Here is a 24261-nt window from a genome sequence, read left to right as displayed (position 1 = left end):
AAATAAATAAAAACATTTAAAAATCACTCAACGTTGTTGAAATGTCTTTAAGCATACCGGTATGTTTATTGAACATTTTTTTTCAAATCTGCATAATGTCGATTTTTTTCCCGATTATTATTACAATAAATTATTGACAATATACATCCTTGTTATCAAATTCTAACAAAAAGTTGAGGGAGAACCCAGGGTCGTCAGCAAGTCTTTAAAAGTTCAATGAAAACTTAAAACAATAGCTCCATATAGTTTTCTACTGTAAATGACAGAAAAGTTAAACTTTCACATATGTTTGTTTTGATTTCAACACAGTTGGAAATGGATTTATTATCGGCATGCAGATTGCGAAAAAAAAGGCAGATGCCGATATTTGTCAAAACGCTGAATATCGGCAATAGCGGCCTATCCCTACCTAGAACCAATTTGACTTAACATCTAGTCGAAATTGGCTGCGATACGTAGACCCACAAAAAAAAAGTCTCAAAAAGCCGTGATTTAAAATGCACCGAACATCCACCATTTTTGTTGGAAGCAGACACTCTACAAGTCATTTTGGCCATTCCCAGATGTCATTTGGAGACAAACCGCTACCAGATTTGAACCACGCAAACGTGTACAAGACAAGACGTGAGGGTTGGGGTGTTTTGGTGCGCCCGTGTGTCCACATGTCTTATCGCAGCTGTGCCCATCAGTGCGACGGGTGATGGGCGGTCATGAATGAATGATGAGTCATTAATAATTCACGGGGGCGACAAAGTGCTTCGGGAGATTAAACACAGGCTGCAAATATGCGCTAAACAGGTGCTCACATTTCAAGTCCAATTAGACCCACCACCAAAGCCTGCTTGGTGAAGGGACACCACTTGCGAGCACTTCTCTGCGTTTAGCCAAATAACGTCGGAATGACGTGACCTCATTGACTCCAAAGTGTCGGTCGTGTCATGGGAGGTCAAATTGGGGCACCTTAACATGACTTTGGCACGTGCTTGAAAGTCTTTCGGGGGTTTCAGGGTCTCGCGGTTGACGCGCTCAGCGTCGACGCTGATCAAAAGAAGTGCCATCGAAGTGTTCACCGGGTTGTCGCGTCCCAAGTAGCTTAGCATCATGTGTCAACACCTCCTCCTCTTGAGTCACGGCCTCCGGCGACACGTGAGAGGAGAATCCGCTGACTCAGCTAGACGCACGTAAGCAGCATCTCTCGTCTCCTCACGGGAGGATCACCGATTGACTTTTTTACCTCCAATTTTTGCAGTTCTTTTCGCGATGCTAATGAGCCCCGGGGGGGGGTCACCGCTTTGATGCCACAGCTGCCAGAACTCCACTTTTGCCAAGCCTCATCTCGTCTGCGTTTTTTACAAATTCGAACGAGGCGAGTTGGGGATCACTCTCTAGCGACGAGGAAAATAACGATATAGTGATTCGGGAGTCTGGAATGAGCTGAATGATTCACTCGTTCCCGACTCTCGAATTCCTCCAAAGGGATTTCTGGCGGACTTTTTAGTGAACGACTAAACTAGTAGCAAGTTGCTCATGACTTCACACACACACAACTTCACACACACGCATACACTCACACGTGCACAAAACGTCTTCTTCCCTGTAATCTGCAGCTGTGATGAGTCATGCTCGTCCACTCAGTCATGGTTCCGGTTCTAGCATGAGCATTAGCATGAGCTCACTGACAATAAAGAGGGGACGTGGGGGTCCACTGGGACGTTAGGGAGGCATTACGGGTTGATTCGGGGCTGTTTACGGCTGCTCCGGCTCTCCCAGACAGGAAGTGCAGCAGGAGTCAATATTTATGGACGTGACTCACAGGGAATCAAACCCGCGACTCCACACTCACGGCTCAAAAAGTCCTTGCAACCCGGGAACACTTCGATAGCCTCTTTAGCTTAGCGGGCAAACGGAAGACGATAAACTCCATTTATGATGCTAAATTATTTAGCAATGCTAACACTTTTATGGATACTAACACATTTTGAGATGCCAATACGCGCACACACACACATGCTAACACATGCTTCACCGATGCCGACACACTTCGAGATGCAAAGAGTTTTGCAGATACGAACACATTTAGAGGCGGGTAGTCACAAAGAGATGCTAACACGATTTGAGACAGTAACTCCATGATAGAGATGAACAAACTTGGAGATGCTAACATTCATAGCTGTTGACACACTCGCATGATGTAAACGTATGTTAGATGCTAACAGATTTATATATAGTCGCTGTCCCGTGAAAAACACTTATCTCCAATTTTGGAAACTTTTTAAATTTTCACTTTAATGCGATGCCTCTAACGCGGAAACAAGAAAAAGAAAAAGAAAAAAATTAAAAAAAAAAAAAAATGGAGAAAAGTGTTTTTCACATGACAGCGACGATATGCTAACATTTGTCAAGGCATTATCTGTGGCGCGCATTTTATATAGAGTACATATATTTTACGTAACACTTTCATTTTGTCTTGTTTAGATAGATAAGAGATACTGTCGGTATAGATGGCTAGAGATAGCTAGATAGATAACTACTGTCGATAGCTAGATTAAACCAGAAGGCGCGTGGCATTTGAAGTGCCAGGATGCGGCAGCCATTTTGCATTCACACAAAAATAGAAGGTGCTATTTCTGAAGTATTTACGAAGTGTCTTTACTTTAAGTGTCGTTACCGTTATTACGAATGTTATAACGACAAGAGTGTCATGGGTTTTTATGAGTAGTTTTCATGCACTTGTATTTGAAGAATTTGAGGGGCAACACGTGCTATTAAGTTGTTTTGTATTTGTTTTCCTGTATATCTCTTGCTTGTCTTTACTGTTATGTCCTAAAAAAAAATACACATATATATATATTTTTTTGTTTTGTTTTGTTTTTACAGTTATTAATGCGAATGAATCGCAAAGACCCAAGCCTCCATCCCTTCTTACCGCCATCTTGCTCCCCTTTGGCGCAGCTTCCCGCCGAGTTGTGGAGGCCTAGCGTAGCCGCGGTGGGCAGGCTGGCCCCCAAGATGGACGCCAGCGTGGGTCCCATCCTCCTGGGCTCCTGCCGGTCCTGCTCCAGGTCTTCAGCGGCGTCCCCCATCTGCTCCAGCTCCATGAGCTTCTCCAGGGTGAGCTCGGCGAGATCTTTGCCAAAGTGTTTGGCCACCGCCTTCATGATGTCGTCTTCGTCCTCCAGCTCCTTTCCGTGATCTTCCTCCGCCTCGGGAGACACGCACAGGGCCTCGTTCACGTGCTTCTGCGAGTCTACGTTGACAGTGGTCCAATTTACACATTCACAGTGTAAAAAAAAAAAAAAAAAAAAATCATTTTCTACAGAATTGTTTTTTACTACCAAAACATTTAAACACATCTTAGTTGTTTTTTTTTTTTTTTCCATTGTTAACTGTCGACCTAATACATAACAGCAAATGCTGACCTTGTTTAGTGTACGCGGCGTAAACTCCTCGAAGTTTGGGTCGGCTGCTTTCCAGCTCGGAGTCGATTTGGTCCTGGTAGCATTCGATCTCACCTGCAAGATTTGCCCATTGATGTCTTTTATCTGTTTACTTGCCGTTGCGTTAAAAATACCTTCAATGTCATCCATCTTCTTCTTGAGCTCCACCTCCAGCTGAAAAAAAAAAAAATGACAACAACACGTTCATCACACGCCTGCGACGCAGCCAAAAGTGGCTCAAGTGGCTCATCAAAAAACTGTGACCCTGTATCGAGTTCGGAGGCTCAACATCCAATATATCGGACTCTATTGATTTTTATGGAACCACAAAAACATGGCGCGGTTGTCAAGGAAGATTGCCACCCGTTCAATAACGGTATCATTTAATGCAAAAATAAATACATAAATTGAAGAAAAAAAACAAGACAGCTGCAATGTGTGAGGCCAATGACGTTTCCGTGGCAACTAAGCCAAGCGCAGCCATGCCAAGACGGTTCGTCAAACATTTCGCCAACTGAGGTCACTTTTCTTTGAAACTTTGGTTCGTAAACTGAATTGTTTGTGAATCAGGTTGCAGCAACACAAACTTAGTTTTAGGTCGCAGATTTAAAAAAAATAAAAATACATTCATTCAATGTTTTAATGATTTCATTTATTGTTGTATTTATTTCTTTGTATGGCTATTGTATGATTAACGTTTTAAGTTGATTATTTTACGTTATCTAAATCTTTTTAATATTCATTCTTTTTATTTACAGTAGCACATTTTATTTTCATGTACTGTATGTTATCTATTTTATGAATTGGTTTCATTTATTAATGACTTGCTTTGATTCCCAACTTGTATTTCATTAACATTTCTCCTTATGTTTGTTGTTTTGATGTCATTTCATTTTTATTTATAAATATATTCTATTTACAGTCCTACTTTTCATGATGATGTACTTTGCCCGTTATTTTATTTAGAAATGCATTCTTCATTTTAAACAAGTACATATTTATTTGCCACCTTTAATATTCATTTAGAATTTGTATTGTTCAAGTATTTCGTATCATTCATTTGTTTTTATTTCTATTTACTGCCCTGACCTTTTTTTCGTGCACTTATTTGACAGATTTTTATCTTTAATTCATTAATTCTTTATAGAAGTTACTAATTGGCTTTTCAGTACTTTAGATGAGCTGACTTTGTAAGTAATTGTGCTACTGAGGAGTGCGTCGGTGGTCAGGTGATTTTTTGGTTTGTTTGTTTTGTTTTTGCGCTCAAAACCTTCTTTGCGCTTGCGACCTGCTAAAACGGGCAAGAGGTCATTGACGTGCCTGCTGTGCTTTCTTCTTGCGCAGTCCGGCCGTGAAGCAGGGAGGATCGCACTCCTGGTCTAAGTCCACCTTCATGAACTCCTCCACCGTCAGCAGGCTGGTGGGCGTGTCCGAAAACTCCACCAGTCTAACACACATAAATATTAACGGCCAATTAAACTTCACATTTTTCTGCATGCACAATTTTCTATTTGGGATCAATTTCTTTGGTCACGCGCCCGCAGACTATCGGAAGGAAAAGATGCATTTTGGAGGTGGAGGCACAGTCAGGTAGCTAAGTGAATGCCACAATTTAATTGACATTTTTCCAAATGTGGAATTTTTAACAGTTGTACTCGTTAAATTCCACATAATCCATACTATCAAAACTGGACACCCACCTTTTTTTCAGCGTGCTGTCGCACACTTTGACCACATCGATGATTTCTTTGGTCGTGCGGCGAAAGTCGTGCATGCGAGCGGCGACCAGGAGAGCTACAAACACACACGCGCACACACACACACGCACACACATTAAATTGTGTACCTAATGAAGTATCCAGTCCTGCTTGCTTTTACCAATATAAAAGTCCTGACTAGTGCCCATCCGATGGATAAAAAAAAAAAAAGATATTTAGCCTTTTCAAAATCATGCAATCAGGCGTCACGTCACGCATGAATCGTGTTTTGCCACTAACTGCACTCCTGAAGTTGCTTTTATACTGCATACATTTATGGCCTAAATCTTAAGACAAATCATCACATCATGATTTTTGGGTGTGTTTTTGGACTTCAAAATTCCTCTTTGTTGTAAAGTTAAATATTAAAGGAGAAGTGTTGTAAAACAAATGTTGTGCCTGTAATTCATGTTTGTTGTTGTAAGCGTTAAGGTACCCAAAATTTTTTTTTTTTAATCAATCGACTTACTAATAGTTTTTTTGGGGGGGCTCTGCCAAGTATCAGGATTGGCATAAACAAAAGGTTTTTTTTAAATCCATAGGGGTCGGGCCCTATTCCTGACATCAGCATAAATGAGTGAATTTTTAAGTGGTAACTTGCTCTGGGGGTTCCTCTCCGCACCCCCCTTCAAAAAAAAAAAAAAAAAAAAAAAAAGTAGGCGTACGTGTGCGTGTCGAAGTATGAGTGTTGCGTAATGAGCAGCCGAGCGCGCCTTGAAGGAGAACACTTACATAAGCTTGATTAGAGCGGCTGGGCTGCTAAAAGCGACTTTGTGCGTGCGCTGACTTGCACCTGCGCGCACGCGCAACCCCGAACGAACCCCAATCATCACAATCAGCCTTGGCATCACAATTAACGACAATCATTTCTCCACGTATCGTGTTTCAGACATAGAACGATTCATTTGGGTTCGAATCGGGCTTTTGCCGCAAACATCCTCCAGCGGGCACATCCGACTCCATCTTTTATGAACATTAAACATTCAGGCGGGACAGCGCAGGAACATGCGCGCACGCACGCACACACTATGGAGGAGGAAGGAAGACGAAGAAGCAGTTCCATCACGTCGACAAAAGTTCAAATGTAGCTGACAATTTGGAATGGGATTCGGAGTCCTCTTGACTCATTTAAACATTTTTTAATTTAGGTCTTGCAACGTTATTTGTGCAAAATGACAATTTGATTCTCAGAATATTTCGACTTAATTCATGGAAATGTTTCTCAAAGTATTATGATATTTGTCGTGTAATATTTTGGCTTTTATTCTTGTAAAATATGCATTTTTCAGTCTCTAAAGTAGCAACTTTCTTGTAACTCAAGTTATTCTTATGGTTTTTTTTTTTGCTTAATGTTTAAGAATAAAATTTAAAAAATGAATAGTAATTAAAAAAAAAAAAAAAAGACTTTTTTCCTGGTAAATTAGGACTTTTCTGGTACATGTCAACTTTATTCTTGTAAAATCATATATATTTTTCCATGTAAAATGAAAAAAAAAATTCCGTTAAAATTGTAACTTTATCCTAAAATTTCACTCTCTTACTATTTTGATTTAATTTTGATAGAATTTACTTGCAAAATTACAACTTTTCTTATATATTTTTTTTATCTTGTAAGATTCATGTTTTTCCTTTGTAATATGTAATAAGTAAGTAAATAAGTAAATGACCTTTTTCGTAATATCTAAAACGTATTATTTTTAAATGATTTTTTAGGGGGTAAAATCTCCCGGTAACATTCTAAGTTTAGTCTTGTAATATTCTGAGTTGATTCTCACAGAATTGACTTGTCAAATTTAATATTTCAACTTTATTCTCATTAAATGACTTTCTTCCCCCATTGATTTGATGCTCACAAAATTGCTACTTTTTGTCTTGTAAGATTTGAATTTATTTGCATAAACGAAACGAGGGTTTTGTTTTAAGGCATTATGCTTGGATGTGTCCTGCTGTGCTGTACATGATCATCACTTCGATAATATTTGAACCTTGTATAACACTGGCAATAGAAAGCAAGTTGGGAGATGATGGCGTTTGTGTTCGCTTACCGGCCCCGCAGAGTCCGGAAGGCCTTCGTCCGGTGTGCATCCAGTCCCTCTTCATCCTCTGCACCAGCCTCAACGCCGTCATGGACACGTCGTGGTTCTTGTCGCCGAACTCCAGCAGCTGGGCGAAGCGCGGGATGTAAAGGCACGGGTCTGCCCGTCGGTCAAACGTTTGCAAGAGACAAGTTGAAAGTGTCATGAGCATTTTGCCGTTTCGGCTCACACGAGAAAAGCACAACCAACCTGTGTGTGTTGCCCAGCTCACGTTTGAGGTTTAACATCATGCTAACGGGCTGGCGCTAAGCTAACTATCAGAACTCCTACGAATAAGACACAGGAGTATACTGAAAAAAAAAAAGAAAAGAAAGAAAACACCTTTTCATTTTTTTTCTTCTCAGGTATCTATCCCACATGCCTATTTGGCGGCCATGTTGGTAGGGACAACGTTCCCATCAAGGTCACCCGCTCATTTCTTATCAGATTTTCGCGAGGTTTACTTTGTCGTTCATCCATGTCAAAGCGTGTACAGTACAATCAAATAGGACATTTGAGGAAAAAAAAAAGCCTTTTTTTTTTTTTTTTTTACCTGTGAAAGGTTGGTCACAGTTCACTTGTTGTGATTGGACAGCGTTTGTGTGCAAAATGTAACATTTTTATGTATTATTGTTTGATAATTCTCCCAATTGCGCAACATGTCTTGACGTGGGTTCAACTCATCAGAAGTGTCCCAGTATTTTGGAGCAAGAGAGGAACAACTTATGAATAATAAAAGCGTAGGAACAAAGTGGCAGGTGGGCATTTTCAGCCACTTTTGTCAACTTTAAGTGCTTCTAAATTTAGAAGGGGGGGAGGGGTCTCTTTTTCTTTCTCTCTTTCTTTCTCTTTCTTCATCGGGAGCCAAGAAGGAGAATTGATGACGATGGAGTTGAATGTCCTTCCAAGTGAGCCCACCAGCTGCTAATAACATCCACACTTATTACCCCCCCGTGACACACCACCTCAACATTCCGCTGCCCCACTTTGACGATTTCGAATACTGCTCAACCCCCTTTGAAAGGCAACTATTAAAAAGACTGTCAACTATTTCAGACATGAAAAAGAGGCTTTATCGCAAAGTAGACAAGCACCCGGATTACATGCTAGTCTCAATTTACAGTTCATTTGAAACAAACTGATGACATACTATTTTACGGGACAATTCCATTGCTGTCGCCCCGTAAAACAAGAAGAGATGTATTTCGACAGTAAATACACAAACAATTCACAAGGTGACATTTTCATGAGGGAAATTCTCCTAACTTTTTGAATTTATTATGCTCGTTTTTTAGTACAAGCTTCTTGAATACACTTTGTGCATTTTATTCTTTTTCAGTCTTATGTGTATTCAAAACAGCAAACCTAAATTTTGTTTTTAACTTTGATTTAAAAGCTTACTTTCATTATCGTATATCGTACGTGATAAAGTTCATTTTATATATGTGACAATGGAAATGTGGCTAACCCATTTGAAATGTGTAGATTTATCTTTGCATACAATTTCTGGAAAACTGTATACATTGTATAATTGTGTATGTACTCAAATCAGACAGACAGAAATTGCCAAAATGCAGCTTTTGACTTAAAATGCTCATTTTGGGGGGAGAAGCACACAAAAATATCAGCAAAACTGTACAATGTAATGAAATTCTATTCTATTCTTATTTCTTGTAATCTAAGGAGCTTTCACTATTTTGTTACTTAGTATGTCACGAAATGTAGTTAACGTTTTAAAAAAAGTACATATGTATTGATATTAAGAAATATTTAATAATGGGTTTGATATGTTTTTATTTATGTTAAGGGGGAGGTTTAATTTAGATGTGAATTTTTTTTGTAGTTTTGCCCAATATAACAAATCTCCATTACATTCTTATTTAATTGCAACTACAAAGACCTTTGTCGAGTTGGTTGCTTGAATGTGCAGTATTTGACAGATTAAATCCTTTTTGGAGCCAATTTGGCCATTTATTTTCTGTGCTTTTAGGTTCCATATTTTCCAACCTCAAGTGTTCTTACCCTAGGTTCGGGTTGACGTTCATATTCAAACACTTCATTCTCTACCATAAATAATGGATTATTCCTTTGGCTCTAACCCGCTCGGCGGAGGGGGACCGCTTGTGTGTACTCTGTGCTATGACGTATTCTGCGGAGGTTTAGCTCGCTCTGACGTCAACGACAGGCGTGAATGTGATTGGTCGACACCTGGGGTAGGGAGGGCCTAGGGAAAAGCGGGGAGGAGAACGAGAAGGAAAGGTTAAAAAAAGAAGGGAAAAAAACAAAATAAAGCTCAGAGCTTGGAAAGTCTCCATAACAAACCACCGCCGAGCTCTCACACGAGTAACCCGACGTGAGCAACGCGAAGCGGGGAGGGCGGAAGACTGATTAGCCGCTGGAGAGGGAGAGAGGATTTAAAAAAGAAAAAAAAAAAAGCGAAAACAGACGACGCAGCGAGCAGGAAAAAGTGCTGGCGCTCCAAGTTGGCGGAGGAAGACGAAAAAGAAGGACGCCGAGGCCCGGCAGGATATTTTTAGATGCGCTGCTGGCATAAACTTGGCCGCCGACGCCGTTTCAAAATCGGCGAAGAGGAGGAAGCGGAGCAACGCGGCTGAACTGAAGCCTCCGAGAAAAGCCTCGCTTGGTCGGAGCCGTCGCAGCGCTTCCTCTTTTTTTTTTTTTTTTTTTTTTCGTGGCTCTTGCGCGCCGATGCCCACGGCGGACTGCCGGCTGCTCCGTCATGGCCGGATCATGAGGTGCCTGAGCTGCCTGCTGCTGCTGCCCGACACACTGCGAAAGTCCAAGAAGCTCGGCGGGCTCCCCGCGCGGCTCCCGCTGCCGTCCTACGATAAGCACACGAAGATGGCCGCGGAGTTGTGCGCCGCCAACAACGGCAACATTGCGAGCGGCACTACGGTGGCGGACGCCGACAAGGCGGCGACCAAGGAGGTGACGGCGACGGCGGCGGCCGCGGCGACCGTGAGCCAGGCCGCCGCCGGCGGGGGCGGACGAGGCGAAGGCGAAGGCGGTGTCGGAGGCGCGACGGCGGCCGCCACCAGCCCCACCGACGACCAGCAAAACGTCAGCAACAACAACACCGCCGAGCCCCGCAGCTGGCAGGGCAGCCACCCCACACTCAGAGAGAGGTGTCAACCATCACATATTATCGTGACTATTTGCATGTCATACTGAGGAGGCCATTCACACAAATTCACATTTTAGAACACTACGAACTACTTTGCTCATTACCGAATAGTTACTACGCCGTTATCGACAAGCACTTGAATCTAGATGGAGCTTTTCATGCACTTCAGGAGCATAGACAATAATGCTCAAATCGGTTGTTTTGACCAAAACAGTAACAAGTAAATGCATATAAATATATATATTTTTTGTTATTACAATGTCAGATGGTGATTACCGGTGTATATTAGTGGTATCGGCAGGACAGTATCGCCAGTTACATGACGATATTATTGAAATATGTATTTAAGTTGATACTAGATTCGAACTACTCATCAACTCGACAACTATTTTCATAATTAATAGTTTAGAGACGTTGTTTAACTTAAAATGATAAAAATCCTCAGAATACCAGCTTCTGAGTAGTAAAGCTCCAATTCTCTAGTCCTCCATGGAAGCAGACTGATTACATTTTTGTTTGATCAAAAAGGGTCTGCAATCATCTGCTTTTACTTTGTAAAACTGTGATGAACCTTTTTGTTGATTTTCTGGCCAATGTTACAGAGCAAACCAGGAGCTGAATTGTAACGATTGATGTTTGTGCATTTTCTGCATCGTCACAAATTGACAGAATAATCTTTTTTTTTTTTTTCAAAATAATCATGAGCTGCAGGCCTCATTGATACATCATAAATTGCTACATCTGAATGATTTTTTTCACCTTTGTTTTTTTCCTTTGGATTATGAATCAGTTAAAACAACAAAATGACTTATAATTAAATAAATAGTATATACAGCACTATATCAAGGTATAAAAAAAATAAATTAAAAATTCACTTGCGATTGTATAACTCGCCGTATCCCTTCAACAGCCAGCAAGTGTATTTATACTCCGTTACACGATTAAATGTTCAAATCCCACTTAACGTATTATTTGATTTATATTTATTTTTTGTTTTTGAAGGAACGCTTTGATGTTCAACAACGAGCTGATGGCTGACGTCCACTTCATTGTGGGCCCCCCGGGCGGCTCGCAGAGGGTTCCCGCTCACAAGGTAACCAAACAAACAACAAGGCGGTGCTAGCTAGCTAGCTAGCTAGCGTGCTGTCAGGGTGTCACTACTGACGCGTCACCATCACTCTTTTTGCGTGGGCAGTACGTGCTGGCTGTGGGTAGCTCGGTGTTCTGCGCCATGTTCTACGGCGACCTGGCCGAAGAGGAGGCCGACATTCACATCCCGGACGTGGAACCCGCCGCTTTCCTCATCCTGCTCAAGTGAGTGACACCGGTAGCGCCGACAGTGGACTATTATTTCAGTCGCTAAAAAGTCCACAAAAAAAGCCCTATCGAGTTGTTCGGGAGTAGGGAACGAGGGAATCATTTACTCAGTTCAACGTCGTTCGTTGACACCGAGATGGTACCTGAGCACTACTTTTGTCCAAATGAAACTACCCTACTCAATCCAACATAGTTCCCTCACACCAAGAAGGCGCCAAAGCACCATTTTTGTCCGACTGAAACTCAACTCCAACATATTTCCTCAATACCAAGATGGTGGAAAAACACTATTTGTGTCAAGATAGTTCATTAAATGGAGCTCATTGACACGAAAATGCCACAAGACAACGACAAAGCACAATTTTTTAAGCACAATTTTTGTCAAACTGAAACTCGTCAATTCACTTCAACATGGTTCCTTGACACCAAGAAGGCGGCAAAGCACAACTTTTTTTCCTCCCTGAGTGACAGTGGTTAATTCGCTCCAATGTCGTTCCTTGACACCAACATCCTGTAAACTGGAGGCAAAGCGCTATTTTTGTCTAAACGAAACCCCTCAACTTGCTTTAATCAACAGAGTTCCATGACACCAAAACGGTGCCATGCCACCATTTTTTTTTTTTAGAAAAAAAAACCCCTTCCCTTTGCTTCAACATAGTTTGGCGCCAAAGCACTACTTTTGTCCAACCGAAACTCCTCAACTCAACAGTACTACAAAATGGCCCAATCCCTATATAGGACACGATATAATAGATAGCCTGGGGACGGATTCCAGACACAGAGACTTCAAAAGCTCCTGATTACTCATCCCGAGCAAGCAAGACTAGTCTGTAATTGCTGCTCTTCTGCCGTGCTTTGTCTGTCCTCTTGCAAAAAAAAAGAGGAAAAAAAAAAATATGGCCCAACGATGTTGCAGAGCAGAAGGTTAAAAATAACCTGCAGTGCCGCAAAGCATGCTGGGAGGCTGCAGCGGTTCACTTGATGGGAATTGAGATGTGGAAGGATGGCGCTCCGCCTCCCGTAATGGAGAGGCCAAAACTGTCGCAGAGCGGGGCTGCATTTGAAGGCACATGGAACCACACAAGGCCAAGTGGAGGTGGTCACAAGTTGAAGGATTCTTCAAGTGTAGCCTATTTCACATTTTGGGGGGGGAGGACTATGATCCGTCACTGACCTTTCTATCCTAAGTTTCCTTTTGCGGCAGCATAAAAGTTTGCATTGGAAGGCCGCTGACGTCATTAAGCCACATGAAAGCTGTACCAAGTTGAAGGATATACGACTACAGCGCACACAAAAAAAAAAAAAGGATTCCTGAGGCACCCTTTTGTGGGAACTTCAAAGTTAGCATTTGAAGGCGAATGACATGTCATTTTTCCAAGGATACGTCACTACTATTCTTCAGGACCACCTGTGTCCCACAATTTACTTAAGACCTTCAAATTCCACACTTGAAAGCGGATGACATCAACGCTGCGTGAAGGCTGTCACCCAGCTTGCATCCTTCAAATGCTGCCTTCTTTTCACAGCGATACAGTACAATACTAGTCAATATATTTATTTATATCGTGCATTTCATAACGGCAACAGCTGGAACAAAGCACTTTCCATGACAACAACAAAATAGCAAAATAGCAACAAGTGAAAGCAATCAATTAAAACATTTGCGGGGAGCCGGTCCCAATCTGAGGGACTCTTCAAATGCAGCCCTACTTTGATTTTTTTTTTAACGGCCTCTTTCCATCCTTCATAACCACCAGAATTCCAAGATCCTTTGTGAGACGTAAAAATGTCGCATTTGAAAACGTCCAAACCCTTTGCAAAGTTGAGGGACCTTCAAATGTGGCCTTCTTGTTTTTCCAATGATACGCAACAACTATCCTTCATGACGGCCAAGATTCCTTGTGTGGGGCTTCGGATTTCTGTTAAAAGCCGTGACGGTAGTTAAGCACCCGAAATGGTGACGGACATCGGACTCGTCTACTTCCCGGTTCGCCGGAAAGGATTTCATGTAGAGATCGCAACGTTCTCGGTGAGCATTTTCTGTCCGTTAACGTGTTCATCCCCCGCGTGCGTCAGGTACATGTACAGCGACGAGATCGAGCTGGAGGCGGACACGGTGCTGGCCACCCTGTACGCCGCCAAGAAGTACATCGTCCCGGCGCTGGCCCGGGCCTGCGTCAACTTCCTGGAGACCAGCCTGGAGGCCAAGAACGCTTGCGTGCTGCTTTCCCAGAGCCGCCTGTTCGAGGAACCCGAGCTGACGCAACGCTGCTGGGAGGTCATCGACGCTCAGGCCGAGCTGGCCCTGCGCTCCGAAGGCTTTTGCGAAATCGACGGGCAGACGCTGGAGATCATCCTGCGGCGCGAGACGCTCAACGCCAAGGAGGCGGCGGTGTTCGAGGCCGTGGTGAGCTGGGCGGCGGCCGAGTGCCAGCGGCGGGGGCTGGCGCCGGGCACCCGCAACCGCCGGCAAGTCCTGGGCAAGGCGCTCTTCCTGGTGCGCATCCCCGCCATGAGCCTGGAGGAGTTCGCCGACGGGGCGGCGCAGTCCGACATCCTGACGCTGGAGGAGACTCGCAACATGTTCTTGTGGTACACGGCCGCCAACAAGCCCCGGGTGGACTTCCCCACGAGCGCCAGGACGGGTCTGGCGCCGCAGAGGTGCCACAGGTTCCAGTCCTCGGCCTACCGCAGCAACCAGTGGCGCTACCGGGGGCGCTGCGACAGCATCCAGTTTGCCGTGGACAAGCGCATCTTCATCGCCGGGCTGGGCTTGTACGGATCCAGCGGCGGCAAGGCCGAGTACGGCGTTCGCATCGAACTCAAGCGGCAGGGCGCCACGCTGGCCCAGCGCCTCACCAAGTTCGTCTCGGACGGCTCCAGCGGAACTTTCCCCGTGTGGTTCGAGCACCCGGTCCAGATCGAGCCCGACGCCTTCTACACGGCCAGCGCGGTTCTGGACGGCAACGAGCTCAGCTACTTTGGGCAGGAGGGCGTGACGGAGGTGCAGTGCGGCAGGGTCACCTTCCAGTTCCAGTGCTCCTCGGACAGCACCAACGGCACCGGCGTGCAGGGGGGGCAGATCCCCGAGCTCGTCTTCTACGCCTGAACGCCGGACAGACGCCGGGACAGGCCAGAGTGCGACGGGACTTCCTGTCACGTAGCATCGCAAACTCTACCGGAGACTCTTCTGCAACTTTATTTAAATTATGCTTTTTTTTATTTTTTTTTTTTTTTTTAATTTAAACACTGCGGTTGTTAACCACACAACCGGACTACTTTCTGTTCCGGAAACAAGTCGGTTCGAATCGAGGCAAGTGGCTCTCGCGTCTTGGTTGTTCCTCAAAGTTGCCAAGAGGGGTCCAGCTGCCTCGATTCGACTTTTGCAGATTAGCGCAACCTGAGTAACTGAGAATCGACACGGACAAGTCGGGTCCGTTCCTAAAAGTTGAGCCAACAAATGTTCCGGAAAGCCGCCGCTTTCACACACTGAAAAAGCCACATTTCGGAGCTGTCTTTCAAATGTCCCATTCATTTCTTTGACCGGAATATTCTTCGAGCAAAACCTCCACCTTTCTCCACCTATTAAGAATTGCCCATTTTCCATGAGAAAATTCCAAAATCGGTGGGGAAACGTAAACCTTTCGGCGCCAGCGCCCCCCCCAACCCCCACGACAAAATATCGAGTTTGGATCATTCAAAAGTTTCTCGCTTGGAAATGGTTGGAGATAAAGGCACGCTGTAAACGTTGCTTGTTGGCGTTTTGAGACTTTGGTGCTTAAAGGGTTATCAACCAACTAAGTTTCAACAAGCAAGGAGAGTCCAGTTGCGTCGACGAAACGTTTCCGTATTACCACGAGCGGGAATCTAACGCGGATAAGTCGGCTTCTTGCTGTTTTGCACTTGAGGACGCGCCCTCACAAAAGCTTTGGTTTCTGTTCTTGTGGAGCAATTTCTTGTTGAAACAGCTTGATGCTGTCTGAAGAAGCGTTCATGTACCAGGGTTGATGACATAAAAGTTCTCACACGTGATCCAAACTGCACACGTGGCTTTTGCTTATGCTTTCTGTGTGTGTCGCTCTTTCTGACGCACATGATGATTTGCGAACGTGTCAAAGAGCGCCAACTACTACTGTGGAGGACTTGAACCCAACGTTAGATTTGGGTTTGCCTTAAGTATCAGTGGCTGGTATCGGCAGCCTCCACGAGCACCGATACCTTCAAATGAGCCTCGTATCACAGATACAGATATCAGTGAAAAAACATTTTTTCTCAAATGACTCAAAACCCAAATTCAAAATGTTCAACACCCCCCCCTCAAAAAAAATCTAACTTTTTGAAGAACTTAAAATTTTTCATGACAACATTCCCCAAATTAATGATAACATTTTGCAATTCACAATTTCCCAACAAATTCAATTCATCCTAGTTCCAAATGTGAAACGTTCCAAAAATTCACACTTTTGTAGAATTCCACCGTTTCGTGAGAAAATTCACAAATTACGGAGAAGTGCAATAAAAAAAATTAAATTAAAAAAAAAGACTTTCTGAAACAGTTCAAAAATCATTTTTGAAGAGCCCCCCATTTCCATCACAAAATTCGCACATTAATGGTAACATTTAAAAATGTATTTCTTTTCCATTAAAACATTTTTTTTTTGCCTTTTACAAGAAATCCAAATCATGGGAAACCTCCTAAATGAACGTGGAAGTAGCACAACTTTACCTCGACAATTCAGCTCAGTGTCAAATTCTACATTTGGCAAATCCAAGTTGATTGCACTGCATTTCACATCGGTATGACGCAATTTCTAGTTGAACATATTTTGACCTGCCCCTAACCAAAACACACACGATATGTGCACACTGACCACATTAAATCAAGTTCGCAACATACAGTCAATGTCGTAGCAACTCAAGTCTACGTTTATGCGACCCGTGACGTGCAACTGCACTGCACATGCCTAGCGCCGTTTCTAATATTTTGAACATCTTCTTTCGCGACACAAACTAGTCAAAACCGCCAAAATCATTTTACAAATCCATTATTCCTGTACTCGATCGCATGAGAGCTAATAAAGTGGTCATAGATTATTAACGCCAAATCATTTCTGATGTTAGGGAACAAAAATAACATTGGAACCGTCAAACACGTCTACACATCGTTAGCGCCTTAAACCATCCTATTATGGTCCTTAATCGTTTTGTCTGTGTCACAAATCAATATATGGATGTTCCCGTGATTTATGCCCCCCCCCCCCCCCACACACACACACATTCAATTGTCAGGCATTCGAAGGCGTTAATACGGGGGATGGTACCTATAGCGGGAGGCTTGATGCAGAGGTCTCTGGAGAGCGCCAGGAAGGTTTTTCCCAAAGTGTACACGTTCACCTGGAAGGACAACAACAAAGGCATCATCACATGACTTCCTGTATCCAAACGAGGCCTTCGCACTTCATCCGTGGCACACTGAGGGCAAAACCAGGCACATGACATCGCTTTCGTCTCGTCGCAAAACTGTAAAGGGGAAGATGGGCGAGGGAGCGACACAATTGAACAGTAAGGACCAATCTGGTGGTTCGATCAAATGGTCCCCCTTCACCTGACCAAAAGATGAACACATGCTAGCATGCTCGGCTAAAAATCAGTTTAGAATATCTGTAGCTACATTACCAGTATGGCGTTTAAGAGTCAAACCTGATTAGTTTCTAAGACAGAATTTCATAGCGATGCGATGCCAAATCGAATGGAGGCTAGTATCACTGGTACCGATATTGATACCGAGTCAAAACATGCTAGCATGCTAGGCAGAGCAGGGATTTCCGCCGATGTGACGGACGGCCATTTTGTAGGCAACAAACGGGAAACTTATAGTCGGAAGCCCCCTTTTTTTCCCCCTGTCTATGTAATCGTTTTATTTTTTTGTTTGTTTTTTTTTTTTAAATAGTACACGTCGATATGCGGGTCCGCCTCTAATTTTAAACGGCCGTTTGTTGGTGAGTCCGACTAAACTTTCACTATCAATTCCAGTTCGGCGTCACCTCTTCGTATTCACATGCAGATCATCTCGGTTTTTTTTTTTTTCTAATCACATTATTGATGTGACACGTGTGCGCGTCACAGATGTTTCATTGTATACGACCTCCAGAAGGCTTGAACGCCGCCCCCCCCCGCCCCCTTGTCTGAAAGTGAAAGGCCGCATGACAAAGACACGAGGCATCCTTTCGACTTGCGTCGCCAACGCCCGCCACCACCACCACCACGTGTGGACAGAAGGCAGCGAGGGTCACCGACCCGTCGCCTCTGATCTCTGCCACTCCCCCTGCCCGAAACCCCGCCCCCCACTTGAGGATTCCGCGGGCCGCCGCTATTCAGGGAAGAGAATTCCAGCCAGGAATACCGCGCGCGCTTGTTTACTCCACATTCCTTTCTCGTACTACAGACACACAGGAAGTCAGCGGGTGGACGCGACACGCAAAGTAACGCCGAGCAAAGAAAAACACGGGAAGTAACGTGGTCGCAAGGTAGTAACAGGCGTCGCACAGGAAGTCGTCGTCGCCAGCTTGGACTGGGGTCCGCGTTTCAACTCCACCAAGACAGTCGTAAGCTGTCAAGTCTGCGGCTTCTGTGTTCGATTCCCGCGCGTCACTGATTGAGTCATCCCGGACTAATGACGCACGCGCACGCATGCCACTAGTGGGCGTGTTGGGTGGAAGGGGCTCCGCCGGGGCAGCTGCTAGTGTAAGAATCCCCCCCCCCCCCGACCCCCCAACTCCCACTCCCAGCAGCAGCTGGACCTTCAACTATGCGCGCACGCGTGCCGACCATTAGCCGGCTCCCAAAGTCGACTCCTGTTTAGCGAGGCCACGAGCGATTGACATACCTGGACGATGTCGCTGAGGTCCAACAACATGTCTGCGCCGCAACTGTTAAGGCAGCAAGCAAAAAAAAAAAAAAAAAAAAAAACAAACAAGACAAATTCACGTTTGGATCAAGAGTTATAAATGAGGACATCATCTTCGACAAGTCGCAGGCAAAAAACAAGCAGTTTGTTACTTGCCGAGACTTCTGAAGCAGTTAGCCGGTCAAATCTTGTCGAAAGTCAATCCTATTGACGCCGCAAATATTTCGCTTCTAGAATATGAAGTATTCTACCTTCCAGAACATCCTCTAGAGCACTTCAACTTGTTTACTTTCTCGTCTCAAAATATTCATCTAATACTCAAATATTGGATTTGTAGTGCATTAAGCGTTTTGCCTTCTAGAACGTAGCAAGTAGTGATCTTCCAGGACATCTCAATAGGTTGTCTTCTAGAACAAGTATTCAGAACATCGACAGTTTTAGCTTCCGGAACATGTGAAGTACTTCTCAACTAGCTCACATATTGATCTTTCAATCTGTTGGCCTACTTCAACACCTCAAATATTTAGCTTTCCAGAGTATCAAGTGTTCAGGTTCCAGAACATTTCATGTGTCTGTCTTCGAGAACACTCCAACTTGTTTAGCTCCTCATCTCAAACTCTCAATCTACTACCACATCTCAAATTTTTGACTGCTAGCACATCAAGCGCTTTGCCTTCTACAACACAGCAAGTAGTTCTCATGACTCAGCTTCAGAAAACAGCTGAGCCGTGATTGGTCGTTACCTGAGCAGTTGTGATGTCATCTTCAGGCGACAGAAGTGACAAAATGGCCGCCCCCCTCCCCCCAGAGATGGCTAAAAACGGGCGGATTAACTCTTATTCCACAAGGATACGTGGCGTCCCCTCGGTGCGACACACCAGGTAGATGCAGGCGGCCATGACGTGCGCCGCCTTGCGTCCGCACGTCAGGTGCTTGGCCAGCGCCATCTTGTAGAAGTTGTAGGCCGTGTCCAGGCAGTGCTGGTTGAGCTGAAGCTGCTGGCCCAGGACGCCGATGTGCTGCTTGGCTACAAACACAAAACACGCCGCACATTAGCGCCCGCAATCACTTTTTTTGTTGCAGTGTTTTGCACTTTAGGGCCACAGTAGAAGTCATTTGTTCTTCTGTTTTTTTGTTTTCAATTTCCTGTGGCGTTTTGTTTTTTTGTTACCGTGTTCTGCACTTCGGGGCCAAAATAGATGACTGTGCTTGAATTGTGACAATTTTTGTTTTTACTTCACTCAAGCAAAATTTCCAATCTCATTTTGGCTTGCAAAAAAAGTCAAATAAACGGACCAAGCGATGGCTTGTCACTGCAAACGTGCAAAAGTTGCGCCACTCGGAAGTGAGAAAAAGCCCAAAGGGCCCAATGGAAGGCCAAAGTGAAATTGTTTGACTCGTACCTCTGTGCAGCGTCAGCGCTCGCGACTCTTTTCCCGCGTTGGCCAGATGACCGTCTCCAAACGACGGAAGCTTGGCGCCGCCTGCACACGCAGACGCCTTCAAACACTTCATACACATTTTCAAGGTCACGTTTCATGTTCAGAATGGGACAGGCCAAGATGCCACGTCGGAACTGAAGAGCCAAACTCGGCTCAGCAAACCCAACGAGAGGTCACCAGGAGCGTGCGTTCAGTGAGACAATAGCACACTCTTGTGGGCACTGGCTGAACTACAACAACACGCAACAAAGTCGGAAGACTCGTGCACGGCCGTGTCAAAGTTCAAAAGGGGATCTGCTCGACATGTGACCGATAAACAGCAGCTGAGTGAGGTGATCGTGAGGGTTGCCAATCAATCAATATGAACGATCGTTGCCAATCAATCAATATGAATGCCTTTGCTGCTTTGCATACGGCAAAACCCGCACCAGAATTTCCATGTGTTGATGCTCTGGCACATTTCTGGCTCATCTTCTGGAACGTGCTTTTGTGTTTTGGTGAGTGCCCTCGACAACGTCTCGTGTTTATTTACTCAAAATGTTTGTTTGAAAAATGTGTGTTCAATTTCGAGAAAATCTCCGCTTTCGCTGTTCCGGAAAGCATCGGAGGAGATCAGCAAAAGTCCGAGGTTGTTCAAGAACTACTTTTCTGACAAAGCCAGTGGTGAGCGATTCTTTCGTGTTACTCTGAAGAACTTCTCATTCTTATTTTTTTACAACATCTCAAGTGTTGTACTTTGTCTTCTACATCGTACAAGTTTATCTTTAGGAACTTTGAGTGATCGTTTCCTGGAACTTTTCATGTTTACCTTCGAGAATTTGTTGCGTTTCCCTTCACGTTTATTTTTGACAACTTTTGCATTTCTGTCCGTCTCTTCAAACCTCATGTTTTGCCTTTAACGGGGAAGTCAACGCAAACATTTTTTTTCTTTCAAGAATATGTTCTATGGAAGCCCACTAGTTGAAACGGGGCATTCTGATAAGTATTGCGTTTGTGGAAGAAGTGTTAATCCACTGGTTTTTAGCCATCTGTGGGGGCGGCCATTTTGTCTTCTGTCGCCTGAAAATGACATCACAACTGCTCACAAGGACCAATCGCGGCTCAGATTCAGAAAACAGGTCAGCCGTTATCCTCTAAAAATAAACAAAGCTCTTCAATATCTTGTGGTTATCCCCTAGAAGTTTTGATTTATGTATTAGAATGCCTTATGTTTATATATTCTATATTTTTCCCCGTTTTTCCCTGCGAGAATATCACCCGTTTTTCTTCTACGACCTTTCATTCATCCTCAAACAAAATAAGATCTACAACTTTTTTTTAAACTGTTTATGTTCTAGAACTCAAATTTTGGTCTCTTGGAAGGTTATACGACGAATATGTGACGTCGGCAAATGCCAAGATGACTTCATCTGACACCATGTTCTGCTTTTTCGTGTTATGAACGTCCATTCTGATGTTTGTTTTTTGTGTTTTTTTTCCTTTCGGGTTTCTGACCTTCCGAGGAGACAAACTGCCCGACGGCGAGCGAGCCTCCTCCTCCCGACTCGACGAACTCCACCTCGGAGACGATGATGTTGTCCTCCAGCACGGACCCGCAGGCCATGCAGACGGCGTCTCCGCGCGCATGGTCCACGTCCACGTCCGAACTACCGCAGTTCTTGCACGTCCGGCTCATCTCGGCCGCTCTCGCACCCTTCACGCTGAACACAATAAGGATATTCATGTTTTTTTTTGTTTTTTTTTTATGAATTATCCCAAAAATAAATACGTCAACTTCACTAAGGCTGCAAAGTGACAGGCATGTTCAGCAAAAACAAGTTGTCGCTCATGAGAGTGCAGTTCAGCGAGTGTCCGAGGAAGATTCGCTTTTTCTTTGGCCTCTCTGGTGATACTTGAGGAGTAGCCTCAACAAGAACGGTGAACAGAACCAGCAAAAAGTCAAGTGGACTAAGCGTGTTGCCCATTTTATTGGTTTTACCTTGTATGATTAACAGTGGTAAGACGACAGTTAAGAATGCTTTGTCATTTGTCATTCGAGTTGAGAAAATAAATACACATGAAGTCAAGTCAAATTTATTTCGATAGCCCTTAATCACAGGAAAGTCTCAAAGGGCTTCACATGCCCATAGCCGACAACATATTTACGACATCCTCTGATCAAGGAAAAACTACAAAAAAACTCATAATCATGCAAAGTTCAATGTGCATCAAGAAAAGACAAAAACGTCCAAGAATTCAGAGATTCCCAAAGTGTGGCGCACAAAAGCATCACTAGCTAAGCACAGTTCATTTATTGCAATGCATTTGCATTTCATCTGTCTCCATTTGGTATTTCCCTATATTTGAAAGCAGTGTTAATGTACAAACTGCACAGAATGTTACGATGGCTTACAATATCGAATGAATTTGATGAACACTTAGGCCGACTACGCCACTGTCTGTTCATTTTGGTCATAATGGTGCTAGATGCTAGAGGGTTAAGATTTTTTTTGGGGGGGAGGAATCAAGCTTGGAATCAAGTTTTCGAACTACTGCGCCTCGCTAAATAAAAGCCAACCAACGTTCAATTGTTAGCCGTCGTTCATTGATGCACGCTTTGAAACTTGGGTTTCCTCGCTACGTGCTGACGTCACAGGGACACGAACGTTACACCTCGGCTTTCCCATGACAGCGCATTCAAAGACATTTCGACGCGACTTTTCCAATGAATTAAAGTTGCACTCAAATCGAGTTTAAAGCGGGGTTAGGAGCACAGACATGGAAGACCGTAGAGAAAAGTGACAATTGTGGACGCACCTCTTTTAGCCGGCTAGCTACGTGGCACCGCCGCCGTCCGCTGCTCGCTCTCCGACCACGCGTCACTTCGGCGACACGCAAAAAAAAAACCCAAACCAAATATATTAAACGGTCCCAGGAAGACACACTTTATTCGGACTCGGAATGTGGCGTGCTGGAAGCTAGCTGAAGCCGGTGGACACTACACATGTGCCCGCGCGTGCACGTTACGTACCTGCAATCCGGCGTGGAGTGACGTGCGCGTGCCCGCCGCCCCCTCCCCTCAAAACACGTTGTGCGGGGGGGTGAGAGTCTTTCTATGCGTATGCGGTTATTTGGTCAAAGTAGAAGTGAACAGGAATTTGGTTAAATTGTCAGAAAAAGAAAAAAAACAAGCCACACTTTTTGTGTCAACACGAGTTGACACAAGCGCGTGCGTGCGCGTGCCAGGATGATACCAACTAAACTCAGAGGGGAGGGGTGCTCGAGTCAGTTCATGTTGGATTTAAGTGGTCTGCTCCAAACAAAAACCTCTTCAAGGGAGTTTGGGAGATTTCAGACATTTTGGTGTTACAAAGTGCCCGTGCGAACTCCGCTTGACGCGTGGACCGCCCCGGAACCTCAAATTAGTCTCACAAGCACCTTTTCAATTACACGGCATTACATCAGAAATGTTGGCCTCCCCGACAGTTGACGTAAATTTTCATCATGCATCCGTATTTTATTTTTGGTAGACACAAAACATAAAACTTGGTATTTTATGGAATAGAGACAATCACGTCATAAATATGTCCACGTTTGCCTCAATTTATTGCTCATGGGAAATAAATGTATAAAATGCCATTTTTCATAAACAGGCCTATATTACAATTACATAAAATTGTTGGAAATTGTTCAACCATGACAAGTTCTTTAAATACATATTTGCACATTTGCTTCAAAAAGTAAAACGCCCAGAACAAATAAAAAACGTGTAACTGTTTACATTGTAAATATTTGCAAATTTGACTCAATCGATATAAAATGTGTTCAGAAAATTATTTTTGGTCAACCATACATTATTTAATCATCCACACTTTCAGACCCCCTTTTACCCTAACGTTTGAAAAAAGAATGAAAAAATATAAATTCCTGGGATTGAATGGCTGGACTGTGAAAATACAAATTTGTCTTTGGCAGTCAATGCGTTAAGATAAAATTTAGGAAAACACTGAATTAGCTAATGTTCAGGATTTTACCTAAAAAAAAAAAAACCTACATATTTGCCTGCAAAATGTTATCAATATAAATTGGTCATTTCAAAAATTGACCAGTGTATTTTCATTTAAACCAACTAAAACAGACATTTTGGCAAATGTGTTGGAGAATCCCAGAAATGAATTTGAAAATGTTTGCGTACTGGCACG

The 24261-nt window shown here is 43.9% G+C and overlaps 2 protein-coding genes across 6 annotated transcripts in view; one reads left to right on the top strand and one right to left on the bottom strand.

Moving 5' to 3' along the window:
* The window catches only part of brf1a (BRF1 general transcription factor IIIB subunit a), a 37805-nt gene extending 14456 nt beyond the window's left edge, over nt 1-23349 (bottom strand). For 2 of the 5 annotated variants that reach the window (XM_086048999.1, XM_086049002.1), the window contains exons 1-12: nt 22877-23076; nt 21575-21780; nt 20042-20122; nt 19492-19665; nt 18618-18649; nt 17053-17125; nt 7240-7389; nt 5138-5231; nt 4758-4884; nt 3572-3611; nt 3420-3512; nt 2927-3247 (exon numbers count right to left, since the gene is read on the bottom strand). In XM_086048999.1, the coding sequence (XP_085905125.1) occupies nt 2927-3247; nt 3420-3512; nt 3572-3611; nt 4758-4884; nt 5138-5231; nt 7240-7389; nt 17053-17125; nt 18618-18649; nt 19492-19665; nt 20042-20122; nt 21575-21755 (1366 nt within the window). In that variant the 5' untranslated portion in view covers nt 21756-21780; nt 22877-23076. The other 3 variants (XM_086049000.1, XM_086049001.1, XM_086048998.1) reach the window with 3 other exon arrangements.
* Nucleotides 9508-15774, top strand: LOC147137071 (BTB/POZ domain-containing protein 6-B-like). The gene is made up of 4 exons (XM_086049003.1): nt 9508-10415; nt 11417-11507; nt 11610-11728; nt 13808-15774. The coding sequence occupies exons 1-4, from the start codon at nt 9979-9981 to the stop codon at nt 14838-14840; spliced, it is 1680 nt and encodes a 559-aa protein (XP_085905129.1). The 5' UTR covers nt 9508-9978; the 3' UTR covers nt 14841-15774.
* Nucleotides 23350-24261: the final 912 nt, after the last annotated feature.

The sequence above is a fragment of the Filicampus tigris genome, chromosome 13 (genome assembly GCF_054856515.1).
Source record: "Filicampus tigris isolate MCC_2025a chromosome 13, RoL_Ftig_1.0, whole genome shotgun sequence".
Classification (NCBI taxonomy): domain Eukaryota; kingdom Metazoa; phylum Chordata; class Actinopteri; order Syngnathiformes; family Syngnathidae; genus Filicampus; species Filicampus tigris.
This window is presented reverse-complemented; position numbering and strand designations above follow the sequence as displayed.